The 21580-nt window shown below is 47.7% G+C and overlaps 1 protein-coding gene across 1 annotated transcript; it reads right to left on the reverse strand.

The window, feature by feature from the left end:
- Positions 1-56: 56 nt before the first annotated feature.
- LOC129387892 (acetylgalactosaminyl-O-glycosyl-glycoprotein beta-1,3-N-acetylglucosaminyltransferase-like) lies at positions 57-15096 on the reverse strand. Its single transcript, XM_055077629.2, has 3 exons — positions 14195-15096; positions 7063-7242; positions 57-528 (listed from the first exon to the last, which is right to left on the reverse strand). Exons 1-3 carry the CDS (start codon positions 14720-14722, stop codon positions 172-174), a joined length of 1065 nt encoding a protein of 354 aa, XP_054933604.2. The 5' UTR covers positions 14723-15096; the 3' UTR covers positions 57-171.
- Between the last annotated feature and the right edge of the window lie 6484 nt (positions 15097-21580).

The following is a 21580-nucleotide window of genomic DNA, read 5'->3' on the forward strand; positions in this document are numbered from 1 at the left end:
CCCTCGGTTAAACCCCTTTCCCCTCGTTTATATATATATATCCTGCGCAGTGAAGCTCCCGAATGAAAAAGCTTTAATAACGTGGCCCTCAACATCACTCACATCCTGTCTACACGAATAAGTGAGTTCGCCCCGTCAAAACTGGTCGTAGACGAGCTATGTCGCTGCGCATTACAGCGCCATTGCTTGACTGAGGTCCGCAGCCTCTGGGTCACCTTCCTTGTTATTGGCACGCAGCGCGAATCTTGTCTCTTCGAACAACTGCTTGTAGCTGCCAATCTCTAACCTGGTGGACAGTTCCAGGCGTTCCCCGGCGTTTAGCCAGCGAAGCAAAAGCATGAGTCCCCACTGGCCTCTTCGGCACGTCGTGTCCCAACAGTCGGCGTATTCGTTTGGTTCAGACGCGATGGCGCATGTGCCGAGAAGAATGCAGTCACTCTTACTCGGATCCACGTGAAGCGGCGGCGCGATGTTCGCGTGGCCGACGCCTCGCAGTAAAGCCAGCCCATCGGCCATGTGAGCGCCGCCCTGCATGTCAAACGATGCAAAGAATTTCTCCAACTGTTGACTGTAGCGGTGACTGCAGCATAATTACCAGCAACTCTCTAAGTAAACACAGTGTTTTGCACAACAGGGACCTCAAAATCATGCCAAGTTTTGGGTCGCATAACGCGGCGCGTACTGTATCATCAGCACTATGATTAGTTTAGCCTTAGAATTTACTTGCCTTAGCTTAAGGCTGCAGTTGCTAACTCTATGTATATGCCCGGTCACCCCCGTATAGGATCTCAGTTCGCTTTCTCAGATTTCACTCAAGCTCGCACTTACCTCGGCTTACCGCACATACCGCAGCACAAGCGACATATAGTGGCACACAGTAGACCCAGCGTAGCCAAGTCAATTTCAATCACAGAGCCTCATCCCAACTTTTATTGCTGTAACTGCCAAATTGCATGGAATTAGTGACTTTCCCTTTTTCTTTTCTTCGATGTTGTCATAATTGCTCCTTTGCGCAATTTTTATTAGGCCCATACTGTAATAGCGGGTCAGGTGCAGCCTTTCCAGCTATCTTTTTCCTGATCTAATATTTTTAAAGGTAGCGATGCAGGTGTGAAGTACAGTCGAGCGCATCTACAAGGAAAACCTCTGCGAGGAAATGACCTGTGTAACGAAGGAATAATTCTGCTTCAGTTCTATAGCGAGTTGTGCGGTGCGCAACCTTTACAGCGAAGTGACCTGTACAACGAATAATTTCGTGGGCCCAAAGCACTTCGTTGTACAGGCATTCGACTGTATCAAGCTTAGCAAAGAGCTCAATAAGTGAAAGCAGAGTGCAGGGCGCATAGAAGAGCACAGGGGCCCGTATGCACGCAACCTGCCTGTTTGAGACTCCATCTGTACGTCAGGCAACGCAGAGTGGTTCTCGCTATCCTCCAATTATTCGCACCAGCACTAGCTGGTACGTCGACGCAGTCGCGACGATTAACTGCGCAGCCTAAAGCGGCAAAAAGCAGACGACACGTAAGAGCATTACGAGCCAAAACCATGACCTTGAGTATGAGAACAGCGTAGTGAGGGAGTCCGGATAAATCTTGACCGGCCCGGAGTTCTTTAATGTGCACCTGAATCTAAGCACACGGGCGTCTTCGTATTTCTCCCCCTTTCGGCTGCCTGGATCGAACCCGCGACATTTAGCTCCTTAGCAATGCAACGCTACAGCCACATAAGCTGTACACCGCGGCGTGTGCGTGAGACGAAGCGTTTGTGCGACGCAATTCTGCGCAGCGAACGCGTGTCGAATCCTAAATTTCCTGCTGCGCGATAAATACGCAGTCATAATGACCCATGCGCGTACCGCGGAGCACCTGCTGTGTTCAGTAACCTCATGTACCGTGTACGCATCTTGACAAAAAAATTGGAGGACACTTAAGCTTCGCCTTCAAGAGTGGAACGCGATAGCGTTCCCGTCGACCCGCCAAGGGGTGTAAGACATTGCGCTACGGCGCAGCGATCACTTATGAGGTGCCCTGCATCGGACTTTGCACCCACCAATCACGCGGTGAGCGCCGAGAAACGCAGCGTTCGGCGCGGCAACGAAACGTGCGCCTGAGCAAGCGGAACGAACCAAAGAACTCGGTGTCTCGGAGGGAGAAATTTAGCGAGCCAAACGTCGTGATCAGCAAGGAAAGCCGGGCTGACGCCTCGATGGGATCGTCCTCTATCTCGCTTGGGAGCACCACGCAGACGCATGACTCCTTGGAAGCAGCTCGGCACACATCACAGGGGACGCTTTCCCACCAGACGCGCTACGGCGCAGCGATCAGGTCAGAGGCGTCCCGCATCGGACGCTGCACCTAGGAATCGCGCTGTGAGCATTTTTTCTTCCTCTATGCTGTGAGCGGAAAGAGGAGCCACGTCGCCAAAACGCGAGGGTGCGAGTGACGAGTGAAGTTGGAAGGGGAGAGAGCGAGAGAACTTATTAAACGCAAGGGTGGTGGGGCATCCTCGCACTGGTCCCCGCACGGCCCGAAGAGGAGAAGCGGGCGAGTGGCGCGCCACGTGCACATGTGGGGGCAGCGCCGCACATTGCGAGGAGGGGGTCTTCTGTGTTTGCCGCAAGATGGCTCTGCGTGTGCGCAAAGCGCAGAAGAAATGTAGCGGAAACGTACTTCGCTACTCGTGTAACTGTGACTTCTGTAAGTTACATGCTCATAAATACCGATAAACACCGCAGTATAACTTTCTACGGCACGTTTCTAAGGCAACACCGCATTCACTAGAGGCGCTTTTGTATCCCTTTGAAGCATCGAACTCGTGGCTGAGTGGTAGCGTCTCACACTCCGGAGACCCTGGTTCGATTCCCACCCAGCGCATCTTGCAAGTTGTTTTTTATTCATGAAGTGCCTCCCGGGACTTATCACTCACGGCCAACGCCGCCGACGCCGACGACACCGGCTTTTCTGCGACACGTGCTCCTTAACGTTGTCGCGTTAAAATTAGACAGCTTTAGTTACACGGACGTAGAGGCTTTGCATACGTACAGCTTCTACGTGTGAGCAGTGCGCATGCGTAGAACGTAGCGGGCGCGCGCGCGTCTCACGGACGTACGTGAGATTCAATTCTTTGCGTGCGTTTCTTGCGCACGTAGACAGCTTCGCGCGGGAGTTCCGCAAGATCATGAACAAGCGATAGCGGGCCGCGCGCGCGCAGATGGTTCGCATTGAAACACGGCGACAGGATTGAATTGGCTACCGCCGTGTTCACATTTCCCGATAGATGGAGCTACGGGGTCCCTCTTGGCGTGCGTCGCGTACGTGTAGCTAAAAGCGTTTCAGATGGCGTGCACGTAAGGTACGTATGCTTTTCACGTTTACGTACGTGAAGCCTCTACGTACGTGAACTAAAACTGTCTATTATCGCGTAGCGACCATCACGTTGTGTGAAACGGACACGCGACGTACACTTCAGACGAAATATGTCCTGGAAATACTCGTTTCACACGGTTGCTGCTTAAGGCTGGGGGAGGCTTCGTCACTTCAAATCGAGCACGTTCTTTATTTATTATCTTTTTTTGTTTTACGAACCTTTTTAGAGGACCCATGGCGGCCTTTCCTGACCGCGGCTGCTGGGTGCGGCTGCCTCGTTGAATAGCAATTAGACACAGAATAAAATGATTACGTGTGCGACAGTGGGGTCGAACCTCGGTCTTCGAGCACAAGACTGATGCTCTAACCATTAGGTGAAATTACAGAACAGAAAGTTTGGAGTGTGTAGGTTAATTACAGCCTTTGTAGCAAATTAGATACACCATAGTGTTCCACAGCTTCATCAACGTATTTTCTGAACCACGTAGGAAAAGTTTGCCCAATGTCCTGGAAAAATGCAGTGCGCCACGAAGATTATAGTTTAAGGAAATGTGGCTAGTTTTAAGGAGTGATTTGTGGATAAAACTTTAAGTGTGTCAGTTCAATACGCACTTTACAAAAGATTCCTCCAAAAATATGGCTTGAAAGCCTGAGTCGGCCTTTATCCGTTATGTTCCAATATTCTAGGGTGGCGACAAGCTCGCATTCCGATGAAATGGGAGCATTGTTTTCTGCCTACTATCACGCGTTCGACGAGGCCATTAGTAGGTTTCCCCAATTCCCTCGCTGAACTAAACATTAAGGCACCTACCTGGCTTATAATTCTTGAAAATAAGGAAGGCGTCGAGTGTGCGAATCATCTGCGGTATTTGCAGTGAATTACACATACCAACGCTATGGAAGAGGTGTGTTTAACGAACGGTGCAACACTTATGCCGCTCTGAACTATAACTGGCACCGTGACCAAAGTTAGCTAAGATGAGGAGAACGTGTTGGCCAATGTGCACACGCGGGTACATGTGTGGTTAAATTGTGAAAAAAATCGCAGTTTCTCCCGAAAGGCGGAGCATCGATTGCGATAGCAAATTAGTCGACAGCTATACGAAGTAAGGATAGTAGAATTATAGCCCGTATAAACTTGGAAACATTCGCTTAGTAGCGGAATTAACAATTAAGAATGGTGTCAGCACGCACAAGCAAACATGAACACATCACACTCGATGAGCGCGAACACTCGCTGTCGAAACGCCGGTACGGGCAAGCGCGGCACCAATAGCCAGCGAAGTGACCTTCGTGCTGCCTATCGCTTCAACGCAAGAGCGGCGAGAACACAGCGCGCAGAAAGGTATGAGCCGTCTGCAGATCTCTTTCATAACAGGGCGCGCGCAAGCGCGCCCGCCAGTGCAAAGTACGCACTCGGCGGAGTCGAAGCCGCTGTCCTTCTTCCTCCCGCGCTGCCTCCCCGATTTCCTCTCTATCGCGCACGAGATTGAGCTGCGGTCGTCAGTTCCCTTTGCGCGTGGTCGCGAAATACGCAGCTGCTGCCGGAGCACAACGCCCGCTCCCCTCGCTCCCTCCCATCCCCCCACAAGCGTTTCGTGCAACGGAAGGTGCGTTTCCTCTCCGCTTTCCTCCTTCGCGCGCGCCAGATTGAGCCGCCATCGTCGGCTTCCCTCGCGTACTACCACTCGCACATGCAGCACACGACGCGCGGCGGTGCCCTCGGACTTTATACGGAACATCACGGCGACGCAAGAATGCGCCTGGAGTGTCCACTACTTGCAATGGAAATTTCAGCAAGGGCTCGAAAGCACCCGGCGTGGCGGCGTATAATGGCTTTGTTGTTGCGCAGCTATAGGCCCGACACCGCGGGATCAAATCCCCGCCGCGGTGGCCGAATTTCCATGGGGACGAAATGGAAAAACGCCCGTGCATACCATGCATTGTGTACACGTTAAATAACCTCAGGTGGTCTAAATTAATCTGGCGTGTTTCACTACGGCGTGCCTCATGATCATATTTTGACAGGGGAACAGCGGTAAAAGAGGAAGGACAAGATGGGGAACACAATCCAGCGCTGACTAACGGCTGAATTCTTTATTAATAAAGAAACACACATATCTTAAGAAAATAAAGGTACATCACTTTGCATGACCAAACAAGCATGAGACACCACTAAGATTTCCCAAGAATTGTTGCGGTTAAGATATGTTAGTTCTGCCTCAGTTAAGGCCAAAGACGGAGTACTGACGCAAGACGTACCATTCGCTGTAATAGCAGCAGCCTCAAAGATTTCGCGTGCACAAGGTTCATTGTAGCCTTTGCGCATTCCGGACCGTGAAAAATCAGGCCCCTTAGTACAGCACCCATCACATTCACCGTAGTGTAAGGCCAAGTTGCTGCCCGTACTGTGCTGCCCGCAGTCGTGCGTCTTGGGTCAGCCTACGTCTTTGGCCTTAACTGAGCCAGAACTAACATATCTTAAAAACCGCAATAATGCTGGGGAAATCTAGTCGGCGTCTCATTCTTGTATGGTCATGCACAATGGTGTACCTTTGTTTTCTTCAGGTATATATACATGTGCGTTCCTTTCTTAATAAAGAATTCAGTCATCAGTCAGCACTAGTGTGTGTTCTCCTTCTTGTCCTTCGTCTTTTCGCGCTGTTCTCCTGTCGAGTGACTAATCCAAGCAGCCACGGTTTTGCACTTATATGTTGGTTTTGGCACGCTAAAACCCATAATTTTAAGTGCTGGAAAGCTTTATAGTGTCGTTATCTGCTGTTTGTTTGATTCCTGAAAAAGTTTAGCGTCACACCGAGTTCACATTTGATGAAAATGGGGGCACGCTAAGTGTAAATGGCGAAAACTTTACGTTTCTTGCTTAATTCTGGGCTTTGCAAATGATAAGTGAACCATACATTTTCTCGCTACCTCAATGCGGCATATACGAAGTGCTCGCGGTGTCCTTAGTAAACCAAACAAACCACCTTGTTTATATTTTGAGGAAATAGGAAGGCAGGTTATGTATGATTTGTTAAGAAAAAGTTGAGTGTGTGTGGGTTAGCTGACGCCTTTGAAGTAAATTACGTATGCAAGCGTTCCGAAGCGTGATCAGTGTGTTTTAAGAAAGAAATAGAATTTATCTAGCTGCAGTGGAATAACTGTAACGCCATCAAAATCCAGTTTGGTGAAAATGGGCGAGACATATTGGCTGATATGCTTGGGAAGTTGAAGGTATGGAGGTGAAGCACAGATTTTGTCGAAATTTCTTAAACCTCCGAAAGCATTGTGTACGGGCAACGCTTCCAACGGTTGAGTCGTATGCGGGCAACGTTATAAAGTGCGTGATTTAGTTTCAGGCATCTTCAGTACAACTTCTCGAAAGAAACAGCTTTGCTTGAAATCGGGCTGCGATTCTGCAGGGCGGCACGAGCCTGCATGCTCTTTTTTTAACACGTCAAAAGTGTTCTCGATTAACGTTGTCTCGGCTTCAGGCTGCTTGTAGGTTTGCCATCCCGATTTAGGTGATACCAAAGTATTTTCTTTTTTTCGACGTTCGCGTCAGTAAAGCGATGTCATGGAGGTGGTGAATAGTGCCTACTTACTCCTCCTAATGACATCAACACTCGCTTTAGATTATACTAAGACGTCAATTCGAATAGGCAGGCAAGGTATGTGAGCTCTGACAGCATCGCACCGTCGGGTGGTCAGACGGTGCATAGGTGGCAGCCCGCAGCAGGTCACGCATGACATCGAATGTCATTATGATGAAGTTTCCCGAACACGACGACGTCGGTTTGCTCGACGTTGAGTTTCGGACGTAGCAGTGTAGGCTGTGAGGTCTCAACGGCAGCTGGTCCTTTATGTACTGCGCCATCTGCGAGAGAGTTTTGAATTAGTATTGCGTCCGGTATGAGAGTAGAGAAAATAAAAGAAGGCAAGCTAGCAAATATAATATCATTGGACCCGTTGCACGCTCAGACATGTCCGCTCACGCCCGCAATCGCTTCAGCAAAGAAAAACTTATGCATGCGCGAAGGTGGTTACTCCAAGTGTGCATCACCTCATGCAGGAAATTCGAACTCCTAAATACATTCCAAGACGAGTGCCGGCTTAAGGTGGTGACATTGTTCGAGGACTGGGTCCGGCCACGGCATAACCTTCTCAACACTCACCCAGATCTCCCTTCCCCTCGCATCGCCCTAGTAGGCCTCGGGTCATCATTTAAATACATTGTTCTTTCTACACAAATCAACGAAAAATGCACAGCCGTTCTTTGTGTTATCGGCCTCGCGGAACTACAGAGGGCGCAGCATGCAAATCAAAAATGACATTCTGTGCATAAAATCGGGCATCTTGTCTGAGTTGGAAGTTAGCCAAAGTTCGGCAGGCCGGTTGGCTTTCGGAGCCCACCGCAAAACTACAAATGAGGCAGTGCAGGGTGACACGGGTTGGCCCTAGTTTGAAATGAGAGAAGCGCAGAACAAAATTAGCTTTTAAGACCCAGGTACATGAATAAACATAAAAGGCCGGCTAATGAGCCCAAGTTCTTTTACCTGAAAAAAGCGTGGACACAGAATGGAGCAAGAGGTCAAGAAAGTTGACAATCAGAAAAGGGTAATTAAAAGTGTAAATAAACAACCAGGAGTCATCAAAAATAAAGTGACAGAAACAGAGGCAGTAAATTAGTTGCAGAGAACGGAAACAAAAACGACCATGTAGATTTACAAGAATGGGAACAAAGAAACCAGAAGGCACGAAGCACAGTGTCTGGTTATTTAAGGCTCGAGCCGGTTTCATAAGGACAAAAGAAATTCACCAACGATTACTGTACTCCCTAATGCGAAATTTGAGCGCAGCTCTACACGTGTTTTCATTTTGCGATATATTGGCTGGCGCGGAAAATCTGTTTCGTGCGACCCATTGCTAACAGAGCTAAGTGTGGCGCGACTGTCTCGCTAATCGGAAGATCGTGAGAGGCAGCGCGTGGTTGACGCGTGGGTGTGATCCACAGCAGCCGCCGCAGACAGACCCTCCGCTCATACAGTGCTTTGGTGAACAGACGACATGTAGAGTGCCTCGATGCGCGCGCCCACGTGAACGGAGTGGAGGCGAGCGAGCGCACCGAGGCACTCTACTCTGGCGCCATCTCGTAGTCATCGTCGCCATAGACCGTCTTGAGCGGGACTACGGTTTTCTTCTCGCGCTTTCGCCATACCCTCGTCCTCCGCTTTCTGCTTCATGGTTCCGCTGCACCCTCCACCTCCAACGCTTTCCCCCTTGCGCTCTTTTCGCTCTCGCCATCTTTCATCGTCCGCTGCTCTGCGCGTTCGCTCTCATCTTTCGCTGTGCTCGCTCGCTCGGTTACGAGGTACGACGCCGACGCTCACGGCAGGAACGGGTGCCTACGAGCTGCGCTCTAAAGAAGTCAGGGAAGAGATTCACACAGCCGGATCCGTTATACAGGCATAGGCAGCGGTACAAAGTAGATAGAGAAGTTTTGAGGGAAAGATATTGTTACACAAACGAAGGATTAACAACTGGTGACTATTTACAAAGTATATTTAGAAAGGATAATGCAGCGCTGGCCAGTTCAGCTGACAGCTCGAGAGCCAGGGAGCGTTTGTCGTCTTCGTCGGGGCGCCCGCGTGCATCGTCCACAAGAAACACGCAATATGCATGTATCACTACCCCCGGCGGCAGAAGCACCGTCCCGGTGCGTCTAAATATCGGTGATAACAGGAGATTAGTATGGTTTGAGGCGTGCGACATGCACAACGTCAGTGGAATTCGGGGCAGATGAGGCACTGGTACTGACTGGGGCGATTTCGTAGGTAGCTAGAGTCAGGGCACGTAACACTCGATATGGGCCTGTGTACCGAGACAGGAATTTTTCTGACAGGCCAACGTGACGAGTAGGGAACCGCAGGAGTACTAGACATCCAGGCGAAAAGTGCACGTCTCTGTGTTGGCTATCGTACAAACGCCGTTGCTTCTCTTGCAAGGTCAGGAGGCGAGCGCGGGCAATTTCGCGTGCTTGGGCTGCCCTGGTGATGGCGTCAAGTGCATACTCGCTGGTCTCTGCCACGGCGGATGGAAGGGATGCGTCCAGTGGCAATGTGGGTTCTCGGCCGAACAAAAGAAAGAAAGGGGAATAACCGGCAGTGTCGTGACGCGAAGAATTATATGCAAAAATGACATAGGGTAGGGCAAAGTCCCAATCAGTATTGTCGGACAAGACATACTTTGCAAGCATGCTGTTAGGGTACGATTCAGACGCTCCATGAGACCATTAGTCTGTGGATGGTAAGACGTAGTCAGCTTGTGCTTGGTTGAGCAGGACTGCAGGATGTCGGCGATGACTTTAGAAAGAAATGTCCGACCACGGTCAGTGAGCAGTTGCTGTGGAGCAACATGCTGCAGAATCACGTCGCGTAAAAGAAAATCGGCGACATCTGTGGCACAGCTCGTTGGAAGGGCTCTGGTGATGGCGTAGCGTGTGGCGTAATCTGTCGCCATAGCGACCCACTTGTTGCCAGACGTGGACAGAGGGAAAGGGCCAAGAAAGTCCAGGCCAACGCGAAAGAACAGCTCCGAAGGAATGTCGAGCGGTTGAAGGCACCCGGCAGGCAGCGTCGATGGTGTTTTTAGGCGCTGGCATTTCTCACACACCGCAACGTATTTCCGGACGGAGCGGGCAAGGCCTGGCCAAAAGAAGCGTCGGCGAATCCGGTCGTAGGTGCGGGAGACGTGTGTGTGTGTGTGTGTGTAGTGATTATTAGGTGAAGGGAAGAGAGAAGTGCAGTGCCGTAACTGTCTCTCAAAGGAGGACACCTCAACAGCACTGCACAGGGTAGGGGAAGTGGGGAGAAAAAGATTAGAGAGAATGAAAGAGGGCGGAAAAAAAAAGAAAAACAATTGGTCAACACTGTAAAAAGAACAGGAACGTGGCGGTCGGCGATACTGATACGGGAAGTACACATTCCAGTGACTTCAACAGTGCTACCATCGGCCACGCGCACGGCTCGAGTAGTAGGAGGCGTGAGAACCTTCTTCAGTCGACGACGGAGGTTACAACTCATTATGGACACCTGCGCTTCAGTATCTATTAACGCCGTCAAAGGGACACCGTCGACGTGAACATCAAATAAGTTCTGGTTCGTTGGGAGTGTCAGTGGAGGATTTCGACACGACGAAGATAATGGAGCACTACATCCAGGAGCTGCATGGTCTAGTTTTCTGTCCGGGAGGGTCCATAATTGGGCGGTGACGAATAGCGGCGTGGCTGGGGCGACGGTGACCGACGGCGTTGAGGTGACGGCGAGTGAGCAGGACGACTGTCATCGACGAATACGCCTGACGTAGGAGGCATACGGCGAGACGAGTAACGGCGCGGGTCGGTATATGGGCGAGGAGACGGCGAAAACGAGCTCGAATACGGTGAAGTCCAGGAGGTGCGGCCGTGGCGAGCGACGTGGCCAATGCGGAGGCAACGGAAGCAAATGGGCTTGTCGTCCGGAGTTCTCCACTCGGTAGGGTTGCGGTATCTGGGAGGGGAATACAGATCGCTGTGAGTTGGAGCTGTCGGCACCGGTCGGGAGTCAGGTCCGGGCAGCAGGAAAACGGAGGTTGGCAAATTCTTGCCGCACCACTGCCTGAATGAGAGAGATCACTGGGGCCGGTTGGTCAAAGGGGGGGGGGGTCAAGTGGGAGTTGATAAAGCGGCGCAGGACTTGCAGCCTCGAGCTCGCGGAGAACAATACGTGTGACGTGCTCATTTAGGGGTGGTGAAGTGGTCAGGTCGACGCAAAACGACGTCGTAGCCGTGTTAGGGAGCCGGGAGAACTGTCGAATGACGCGGCGGCTTTTGGCGAGCTCAAAGCGGCGGCATTCCTTGACAATGACGTCGATGGTGGACACATTGTTGAATACCAAAAAGTTGAACGCGTCGTCCGCAATCCCTTTGAGTACGTGGCCGATTTTGTCAACCTCAGCCATTTGATCGTCGACTTTCCGGCAAAGAGGGAGCACGTCTTGTATGTACGAGGCATACGATTCAGTAGAAGACTGAAATCGGGTAGCAAGCTCTTTTCTAGCAGCCAGCTGCCGACCGGTGGGATTACCAAAGAGGTCGCTGAGCTTCTCCTTGAAAGCATTCCAGCTAAAGATCTCGTCCTCGTGTGTCCGGAACCAGACATGAGGAGTTCCGCCCAAGTAGAATAGGACATTCGCTAGCATAATGGTAGGGTCCCAGCGGTTGTTTTGGCTAACACGCTCATACAGGTTGAGCCAGTCCTCAATGTCGACATTATCTTGGCCGGAGAATATGCCACGATTGCGGGGGTTGGTAACAGTAACGCGCGTTGTTGGCGGGGTCGCAGGAGTAGAAGCAGACGAGGTGTCGTCACCGGGAGCCATGGCGGAAATCAGGACGGTGCGGCCGCTGCGGAGCTCCGTGGCGAGGACGGGGCACAGCACCCTCCCTCGAAATGTTACGCGAACGAAGGATTAACAACTGGAGACTATTTACAAACTATATTTACAAAGGATAATGCAGCGCTGGCCAGTTCAGCTGACAGCTCGAGAGCCAAGGAGTGCACGTCGTCTTCGTCGGTGCGCCCACGTGCATGGTCCACAAGAAACACGACATATGGATGTATCAATATTAAGGAGATCTATACAAAAACGCTAGAATAAAATATACCTGATTAGCTCAAGCAGGCTAGGTGACTATTGGTCACCGCCCCGTTTCAAAGGGGATGCCAATAAATCATCATCATCATCATCATCATCCAATTTTGCCGCACCGTTGTATGTGAAAGTACGCAGGCGCAGGCGTCGCGAGCAATGAAACTGTTTTTACGTCTCGGACGTTTCAGAAACAGCTTCACGTCATAGTGTCATACATTAGAGAGATGTTATATCACGCCGAATGGTATCGGTCGCTTAAAACAAACTGTTCGAGCAGATTTGCGCAGGCAGCGCGTGAACGCAGACGCCATTGCTAAAAAGGACCGATGGTTATTCGCTTCTACCTTGTATCTTTATTTCAAATATTTATTGTCTCAGTATCTTGTATCTGTATAATATACAATTGCAAAGTATATTTGTCCAGCCCTGGCTTCGAAGCAATAGGCGCAGGAGCGTTCGTGTTCACTTAATTTTCTGGGCTCAATCCCAGCATCGCCATTCAATCCCGCGTAATTGTTTTCATGGTGCATTCTAACCTTGAATCGTTATTTGCTCGGAATCCACTTTATAGCTGATTTTTATACTGTTCTTTAGGTGGCTAAACAATATTTAAATAAATGCGTGCTCATCGCGTGCTACCTAGCAATTACACCTCTTGCATAAAATAATTTTGTCCATAAGCTCGATGCTACGCACAGTGATGTGTATGCCAAATACTATTTCTTTCCTTTTTTTTTTCTTTTTGTACAGGCGCGTCGCTTACGATCGGCGAATAGCGTCAGTCATGTAGAAACCGCACGCCCCTATTGTAATCTTTAAGCTCCACACAGCCTGGTATACTCATTTTTCGTGTGCAAGGCTTAAAATGCCCTTAAAAACACAAACATCCTCTCAACGCAAGAAAAATTGGGAGAATCGCCGACCTTATACAGAGCAGCGAAAGCTTGCGAGCGCTTGTATGTGCCAGCTGCCCAGTAAAAACCCTTCGTCCGCAGGACATCCGAATCATGTCCCAATATACGTGCACCGTTTAGGAAACAAAGAGGACATCCACCGAACGTTCAATTTCGAATATCTTAGGACGGACGTCCCAAGGATATCGCACATGGACCTGTTTCGGATATCCTACTGCGGATGTCAAAGGTTATCCCACATGCAGCTTTTTTCGGTATACAAGTGAGTATTTGTCCTCCAAGAGGCTTTTTCTTTCAGTCTTCTCGTAACAGAATTATGTGTTCTCGCATGTTCGAATTACAAATGGAAGCTATCATGTCTGTAGCTTGTGTGTACGTCGTACTTTGCAAATTTCACGGCCCAATTTAGTGTGAAATGTTCAGTTCAATGAGCCACTTGCGCGTGGTGGAAGGCTTAGAAGAATCAGCAGAACACTGCACCGCCGCTCGCGTGCGTGCGCATGCAACGTGCGCACATGACGTGTCTGTTCTTGATGCATAGGTGCTCTGGCCGTTGGATACGTCACATCGTGGACGTAATACGCAAACACTGGGCAAAAGGCCCTCACATTTCCGTAAAATGTACGCAGCACGTCCCCATGATGTCCCTCGCGGACATGCAAGGATGTCGGCTGGACACGGAAAGTGTGGCCAAACGATTGTGTGAGGGACGTCCGCGGAACGTATTCGGCACATCCCTAGGATATCCATGTCCTGGCATGCAGTGGATCCATAAGATATCCGCAGGACGTCATTGTTGTCACTGGGTGGCGACTTCCCAAGAAACTCGAGCGGTGCAGAGGCGCGCTCGCGCCGCTTGTTGGGCCATCTCTCCGATTCTACCGCCGTCATAGACCATCGTGCACGAGGTGTGGTTCAGGATAACATACAAAATTCATAAAAAATGATTTTTTTTCCTTCCTCCGCGATCAAATTCCGCCTTACTGTCTAGTTCGCCATTCTGTCGCAGCTTTGATTTGCAGACAGCAGTTATGCGGTCTATGATTAGTTAAAAACACAAGCAAAGCGAAATTTGAAAATACGGCGCGGAATGTTAATATCAACGCTATCTTCGGTTTATCAGTAGGTATAATCAGGCGCCGCATCGCGTCGTGCTACGGCCGCTTCCCACTGAGGCGACACCGTGCATGCATTACCTGTGACAATTATTCACATGGGGATTACCTTGAAGGGCTCTACCAACTCTGAGTCATCCATGGCCACGACATGCCTGACGGCCAAACAGTTTTCGGACGCCCATCGCATGCCGGCGATCCGCCGATCCGACGAACTCACGTTGGCGTCCTCCATAAAGATCAAGTCCCCCGCGGCTACCGCCTCCATGTCTAGCCACGGGTCCAGCTCATTGCCGCCTTTCTCCCGTCCAGAAATGAACAGGCCGGCCCATTTGAAGTGTCGGAAGGCCGCCTCCTCGAAGAGAGTGTCCCGCAGTGTCACGCGCCGGTGCCAGTGGCGCGGACCGCTGAGCACCAGGACGAGTGCGTCGACACCTTGGCGGCATCGCTGGCTCACCGCCCAGCCGTCGCCACGCGTCCGCTCGCCGCTCGGTGACACCTCGCGAAAGGCGCCTTTCCAGTGACTCCGGTAGTACTCGGGTTTGGGATACAGAGGCTCTGAAAGCGATTGCATCAGGCGTACGACGACGCTCGCAGTCGCGACCGCGAATACCACCTTGAGCACTCGAGTGAACATGGCCGCGCGCGTAAAGACGAAGAAGACGCTCGGCTTCGGCGAGACCAAGCAAGGTTACTAGCCATGTTTCGAGGCCACAACCAAGCAAGGTGACGGCGATGGAGCTCTTTTATGACTCGTACCCACTGAGGGCCACGAATCGGCCGGCTGGAGATAACTCAAGAAAATACTTGTTTGAAAAGTATAAACGCAAAGCAAAAGGAAAAGCAGAGTACTAAAGACTATTATGCGAGCGAGCAGTCAAACTAACTGCAGCGAAAATTTAAAGGGATGTTATAATCAAGGAGAGAATAAAAACAATGTCAAGAAAGAATTTGGAGGACGAATTGCAGTGAAATGCTGATCTGGTAGGTAGAATGCAGCTACAATAATTAGCAGGGCAATCGTTTTGTTTCACTTAAAGAATCAAACACTGCACAACAAACTTCCTTGTGACTATAGCCTCTTTCTTTCTTTATTGATTAATTTAGTATTTATTTTATTATTTAGTATTAATTTATTATTTATTTATTTCATCATTTAGTGCAATGGCCCCAAATGATAATATTATCGGTATACCTAATCATAATCTAATTTCGCAGGGTGGAGCTTCGAGTGATATCTTTCTCTGGTGTGAATATCGTCGGCACGATAAAAAGTGGTGGACTGTCGAGCATTTCGTTACGTTTCGTTTTTCCTTCTAGATGGCGCATACCCAGCACGACGAATTGGCCAAAGTGAAGATGGTATCAGGAAAAAAGAAAGTAATTTATTACTAAAATCAACAAAAGGTTATTAGGAAGAAAAAAATTTAAAATATTTGATCAAGAACTTATCAAGAAAATTTACCCTGAATTAAGTAAAAATTCACCCACGACTGAACAAGCATCCCTACGGTAGCGACCCTAAGAGGGGACTCCCAGAGAAAGAATGTCCGGAATGGACAGCCATTTCGTTTATAAATAATTCTTTGTGGGCAGGCATCCAAAGCAATCTAATTAAATTTATGTGGGCAGGCACTAGCAAAACAAGTATACTTGAAAGGCGAGTACCACTATTTGCTGAGAGCGATGGACATGCATGAGGATAAAAAATCGGTTATTGCGGCAGCCGTCGATATAGTGATGAATTTATGGGCGACGTCTTCTTCCAGCGACGCCAAGCTTGGTGGACAGCAAAGTGCGCACAAGGCGCAGCTACAGCTTGCTGACGTTGACGGTTCCTTAAAATTTAAGGAGTGTGGGCAACGGGTGAACTGAAATGACTAGCGCTACAAATAACAAAACTTAAAGAAAAGGAAGATAGCGGTCTTCGATGGCTTGGTTTGCGTTCCTTCTGAAAATGGGCGCATACTCATTATGGGGTATAGGCACAGAATAGTTCGGCAAGAAAGGACAAGATTGTTAAAAGAATTTGAAGAAAAAAACACTAAATAAATAAAACAGTAAAGGAGATAAAGTTAAGCAACATTCGAGAGATCAACGAGATTCGAGGATGAGGAATTAGTACTGATGTACATAATATTTACGTGATATATAGCATACAGAGTGGTAATTTTAGGTTGTCCTGAATTTTTAAGTACAAAATCTTACAAGGTTGTGACAAGTGATCAGCAGCGTTCACTTGCACCCGTTGGCCCTGGAAAACTCGACCTCAGCTTCGACGAGCGTGATGAACAGGGTGCTTACGCACTTCTCTTTTTATTTTGCTATTGCAAGTGCTTTCCATGTTTGTCTATATTTTCGTTTTTGCTATGAAAAGAGAGCGAGACAGTATTAAACAGTTCTAACAGTATTAAACGAGTTGGTAGTTTGTACGACGTACATCCACTTTTTCTTACTTTATGTTCGTTCTTTAGTTCTTCCGTAAATGTAAAGCTAAGCGCCATACAATCATGAACTAACTAGCCCCGTTCATTGCTTTACTAAACTCTACCATGAAGCTCTGCAATTTCTAGCCCCAGGACGTAGCACAGGGATTTTTCCCAACAAACACTCTACCGCCTGCAACGCTGACGTAGCATCAGAGAACACTGTCCATTTCTGAGCTGCCTGAGCTTTGAAGAAATGGATAGCCTCTCGTACAACAAGCAGTTCTACCGCCGTAGATGTCGATTCGTGGTCCAAGCTAAGCAAATAATTTCAGCGTGAGTTTCTCTCACTCGTAGAATTAAATATGGCACCACACACGCTCCTGAGGATGGAAACCAATGCTGATGCTCTAAGGAAAACGGCGGAAGACCCATCGTAAGAAAAGCTTTCACTGTGTGTTCGAGAAGCTCCGTATACAGCATCGGAATCACTTGCTTTGCTATAAAAATTGATGACATATTAAACATAATTTTCTGCAAGTGTATTTTCATTAAAAACATGACACCGAAGGGACGAAGCCAGAACAGACCTGTGTAAATAAAAGTTGAGTGGCAGTATTTGGCAGTGAAGCCTAATAAATACAATTTGAATTTTCATATGGGACTCCACATGCTGTACTAAGCAAAACTGGGACGCTGAGGATGACAGCAAAGTGGCAAACACATTTCGGCAGAGCCCTCCACAGCAGCAATTTTTTAAGGCGAAAGCCTTTCTAGGCTCATGATGACGGTTTGTGTCAGCAGACCTGACCGCCGCAGTGTCCGCGGAGGCGTCATCACGTCATTGAAGACTGATTAAAGACAGATTGAAGAATGAAAAATGATTGATAGTGACAGTTAGTGAACGATAACGTTATAACAAAGATTGGTAGATGGTAATAATGACTAGTAATCACTGAGAATACTAATGATTTGTAATGACTGCTAATGACTCCGAAATGACCAATATGTCTAACGACGACTTATAATGAACACAATTGATTATAAATGACTAGAAATATCTAGTAATGAGTAGTAATGACTAAAATGACTACTAATAAGTTGTAATGACTACTAATTACTACGAAATGACCAATATGTGTAATGCCGTCTTGTAATGACCACAATTGATTAAAATAACTAAAAATGCTTACTAGTGAGCAGTAATGACTAATAATGACTTAAATTATTTGTAATGACTAGTAATGACTATGAAATGACAAATATGTCCAACGACAACTTGTAACGACTACAAATGATTAGAAATGACTGTAGATGCTCAGTAATGACCACTAATGACTAATAATAACTGAAATGATTTGTAGTGACTACTAATGACTACGAAATGACCAATATGTCTAACGACGAATTGTAACGACTACAAGTGATTACAAATGACTAAAAATGCTTACTGATAAGCAGTAATGACTAATAATGACTAAAATGGCTTGCAATGACTGCTAATGACTACGAAGACAAAGAAAGAAGAAATAGGAAAAGAGAAGAAGGAAAGAGAAAGACAAAGAAGAGAAAGAGGAAAAGAAAGAAGAGAAACAGAAGAGGCAAAGAGAAAGAGGCGAATGATAAAAGGATGAAGAGTACGCTTTCGCCGTTCACCTCTTAAGAGAGGTCTTAAGAGGCCCTGTAACTTTCTCTCAACCGCGAAGCGGTAACACATGTATGCCAGTGAAGTGGTTGAATGGAGAGCACGGAGTCATCAAGGGGTGCGGCCACAAGTGCATCAGCTTATTGGTTTAATAATAAACCCTTGTGACACGAGCTCACACCAAACAAAAGAGATGTGAATGACTAGGAAATAATTATTAAAGCTTTCAAAGATCGTAAGACATATTTAGGGGGAATAAAGATGAAAATTAAACGGATTGACAATCAATTAAAGGGTAATGACTCGCGAAATTGACGAAAGGAGTTTCTGTAATTCCTAATATTGTTGTCAATGACTCTGCCTGAAGGATACTGGAGCTCTTTAACGTGCACATAAGGCACGGTACACGGGCGTTTCCGTTCTTCCCCTTTTGCATTTCGCTCTTATCGAAATACGGCCGCCGCAGCCGGGATTCGACCCCGCTGCTCGGGCTTAGCAGCGCAACGCCAGAGCCAATACGCCACCACGGCGGGTAGGTAAGTGAAGTTAAAGAACATCAGTTTAAATACAGTCAGTAAAATATCCCCAACTATACCTTCGCTTTCCTGACGGAAACTTCTGTAGCAATATCTATCTTGGTTTGAAAACTCAAGATGTGGCCTTCCAAGAGACCCTTTTAATATCTAGGAGACGGGAGCTTGGCAACACTTTACAAAAGATAGCACCAAACTCAATACTTACTGCTTGAGCCAATACGTTTGACAGGACAGCATCTCGGAATGTAGCTGCTTGGGCAACTTGTCTCTGGTACATTGGTTGTTATTACAGTAACCAATGCAAAATAAATAAACAAGACACGCAACTCCTTTTGTGTCTCTTCTGACAACTTGTGCGTTGTTACAGAAAAGACACAGATGAGGACATGCAAGAGGTCGAAGAGAATACGCACAAGGACAACTTGAGGCCAATGCAGTCCGGACCACTAATACTCAAGAAAAGAGGCAGCAATGTTGCCATCTTTCCTTGAAAAGGTTGCGCTATAACAATGTTATAAACGGGCTGGAATCCGGTAAATACCTTCGGCTACAGGAGAAATTTCAAAGAGAACTGAGAGGGAAGACTACGGTAAAAAGACTCCTTATACAGGTACAGTGCAACATCAATTATTACGACAGCGGAGCAAAGATTGCTAACAACACGCATCTACGACCTGCAGAACTGCATGGAGCGGTGTTTTTACAACCGCAATAAAGTTGTTTATTCGATTATTTTAAAAACAAGATTTCCCTGCATTGTGAAGTAAAATGCGCTCGAAGAATTTTCACTAGATTAACCCCAGTGCAAACTGGATGACAGTAATTTTGTGCATGTATACGTGGACATGGTACTCCGCGCACGTAGCACTGGCATTTAAGCAAACGAGTGATTTTTGTGGGTTCATAACACACAGATCAGCAACATAAAAAGATTTCGCATCACTGAGGCTTTCTTTTGTGTCTGATCGACGATGTTAATAAAATAACAGTGAAGCGAAATGAAATTGAGTCAGAAATGCAAAGAGAAAGTAAAAGTGCCCCCCCAAAGGATCTTTGAGCGCAGCCCGCATCGATCCCAGCGACATTTCGAGATTTGCGTGACAGTTCTGCCTACGTGCACAATTCGTTAGGCACGCCAGCGCAGAACACAGTAGAGTCAGAGTATATGTGAACGCTGTTTCCTAGTAGAGTATTGTTTGATAAGGTAAAGCATATTGTGCAGTGCGGACACAAGCTCTTAAAGGCCGGAAGCCTCTGAAGATAATCCATCCGATGTGTGTTACCAGACAGTGAGCATACGTCCATTTTCACAAAAAAGCTTCTATTATGCTGCAACGTTCGCGATAAAGCAAGCAGCTGGAGAGCGATTGCATGGCTTTGAGCGCGCCGAAGGCAAGGTCAAAACTTCAGCAAAAGGCTTTTATAAAAGCCGACCAGTGCGACCTGATATATTTTCGTTCGGCTACTTGACGCTGATCCAGTTTCTAATGTTGACAGTTTTCATTTCACGCAAGTGAAAAATATACTGAGCATATTAGTGACTCGCTTTCTTTTCTCTCTCTCTCTCTCTCTCTCTATGTTCCTTCTTATTTTTTTCTTACTATCGCGTGGGTGGGCGTCCGACTCGCGCAAGAACCAACCGGCAGAACACACATCAGTGGCTGCTACGTTGTGGCCTTCACGAGGACACACGCCCCGCCAGTTATCTGCCTGGTCCCACGCACCAAAATTCGGCGAGAAAACACTTCTACGACTATAAAACGTGTAATCTGCGATGCACATTTCAGTCTTCTTTGATATTACTGAAGCCCGCACATGCTAAAGGAAAAATAATTGAAAAAGAAAGAAAGGAATATCAGCGTGTACGATGAATTCCCACAAGAAAAGCATTTGTTGCGGTGCGCGACTGGGGTCGGCGGATAACAAAGGCCAGGCGTCCGCACTCTTCCGAAGCGAACAGCGGAGCAGACGACGTTCGCGCTTGATAGAGTGCTTGGTTATCGCACTGTCGCCTACCTCGTCGATTGTTGCCGCTATAAGGGGTTGAAAAGCGGTGCGATTAGTGCAGTTTAGTAGTATGGTGTGCTTATAAAGTTCTCCAAAACAATTGAAGGCCTTTATGTGCAGTCAGTCCGCCAATCCCCAACAGCAATATCGCTTAAACGGCCGTACCGTAGCACCCCCATACAAAACCCTCACTCGTGAAGAGGCTATGGCTTGGCGAATACTTCAAACTAATGCTTATCTCCATCTTAGGCCTATATAGGTTTCCACTCAAGGAAACAGCTCCCTCTTAAACCCTGCCCTCACTAATATTTCGCCTTCACCAGAGTCTGGTGTAATTTACATAGACAGATCATTACCCTGTATTCGTCACTTTCAAATCTAAACCTCCTAGGTCAAATCCCTGTTATCTTACGTCTCGTTTTGATAAGATAAATTTTGTTGATTCAATGGAGAAAATTGACTGGACAGTTATAGTTCCCAAACTAAATCCAGAAGAAGCACTTCAGTTATTTTCTTCTTTATTTTTACAAGCTATTCATGCTAACACTGTCACAGTTAGGTGCACAAAATATATAAATTTCCGCATAATCCTTGGATCATTAAAGGACTACTTTATGAGCATGAGGAAAAAAGAAAACATGTATAGGAAGACTGAAAAACAGCCTTTCAATATTAATTTAGCGTTACGCTATAAGAAATATTGCGGCATGTTGTGTAATTTATTGAAGAAATCAAAAAGGCAATACCCGCCGTGGTTGCTCAGTGGCTATGGTGTTGGGCTGCTGAGCACGAGGTCGCAGGATCGAATCCCGGCCACGGCGGCCGCATTTCGATGGGGGCGAAATGCGAAAACACCCGTGTACTTCGATTTAAGTGCACGT

This window comes from Dermacentor andersoni, chromosome 2, assembly GCF_023375885.2.
Source record: "Dermacentor andersoni chromosome 2, qqDerAnde1_hic_scaffold, whole genome shotgun sequence".
Lineage (NCBI taxonomy): Eukaryota > Metazoa > Arthropoda > Arachnida > Ixodida > Ixodidae > Dermacentor > Dermacentor andersoni.

What these genes read in the sequence shown, in the direction of transcription:
- LOC129387892 (XM_055077629.2), bottom strand. Translation starts at nt 14,722, where the DNA reads ATGTTCACTCGAGTGCTCAAGGTGGTATTCGCGGTCGCGACTGCGAGC. An exon ending in AGTTGGTAGAGCCCTTCAAG is followed by an intron (nt 7,243 to 14,194) that starts GTAATCCCCATG and finishes ACTCTCTCGCAG; the next exon opens with ATGGCGCAGTACATAAAGGA. An exon ending in CACCGTCTGACCACCCGACG is followed by an intron (nt 529 to 7,062) that starts GTGCGATGCTGT and finishes TTTGACATGCAG; the next exon opens with GGCGGCGCTCACATGGCCGA.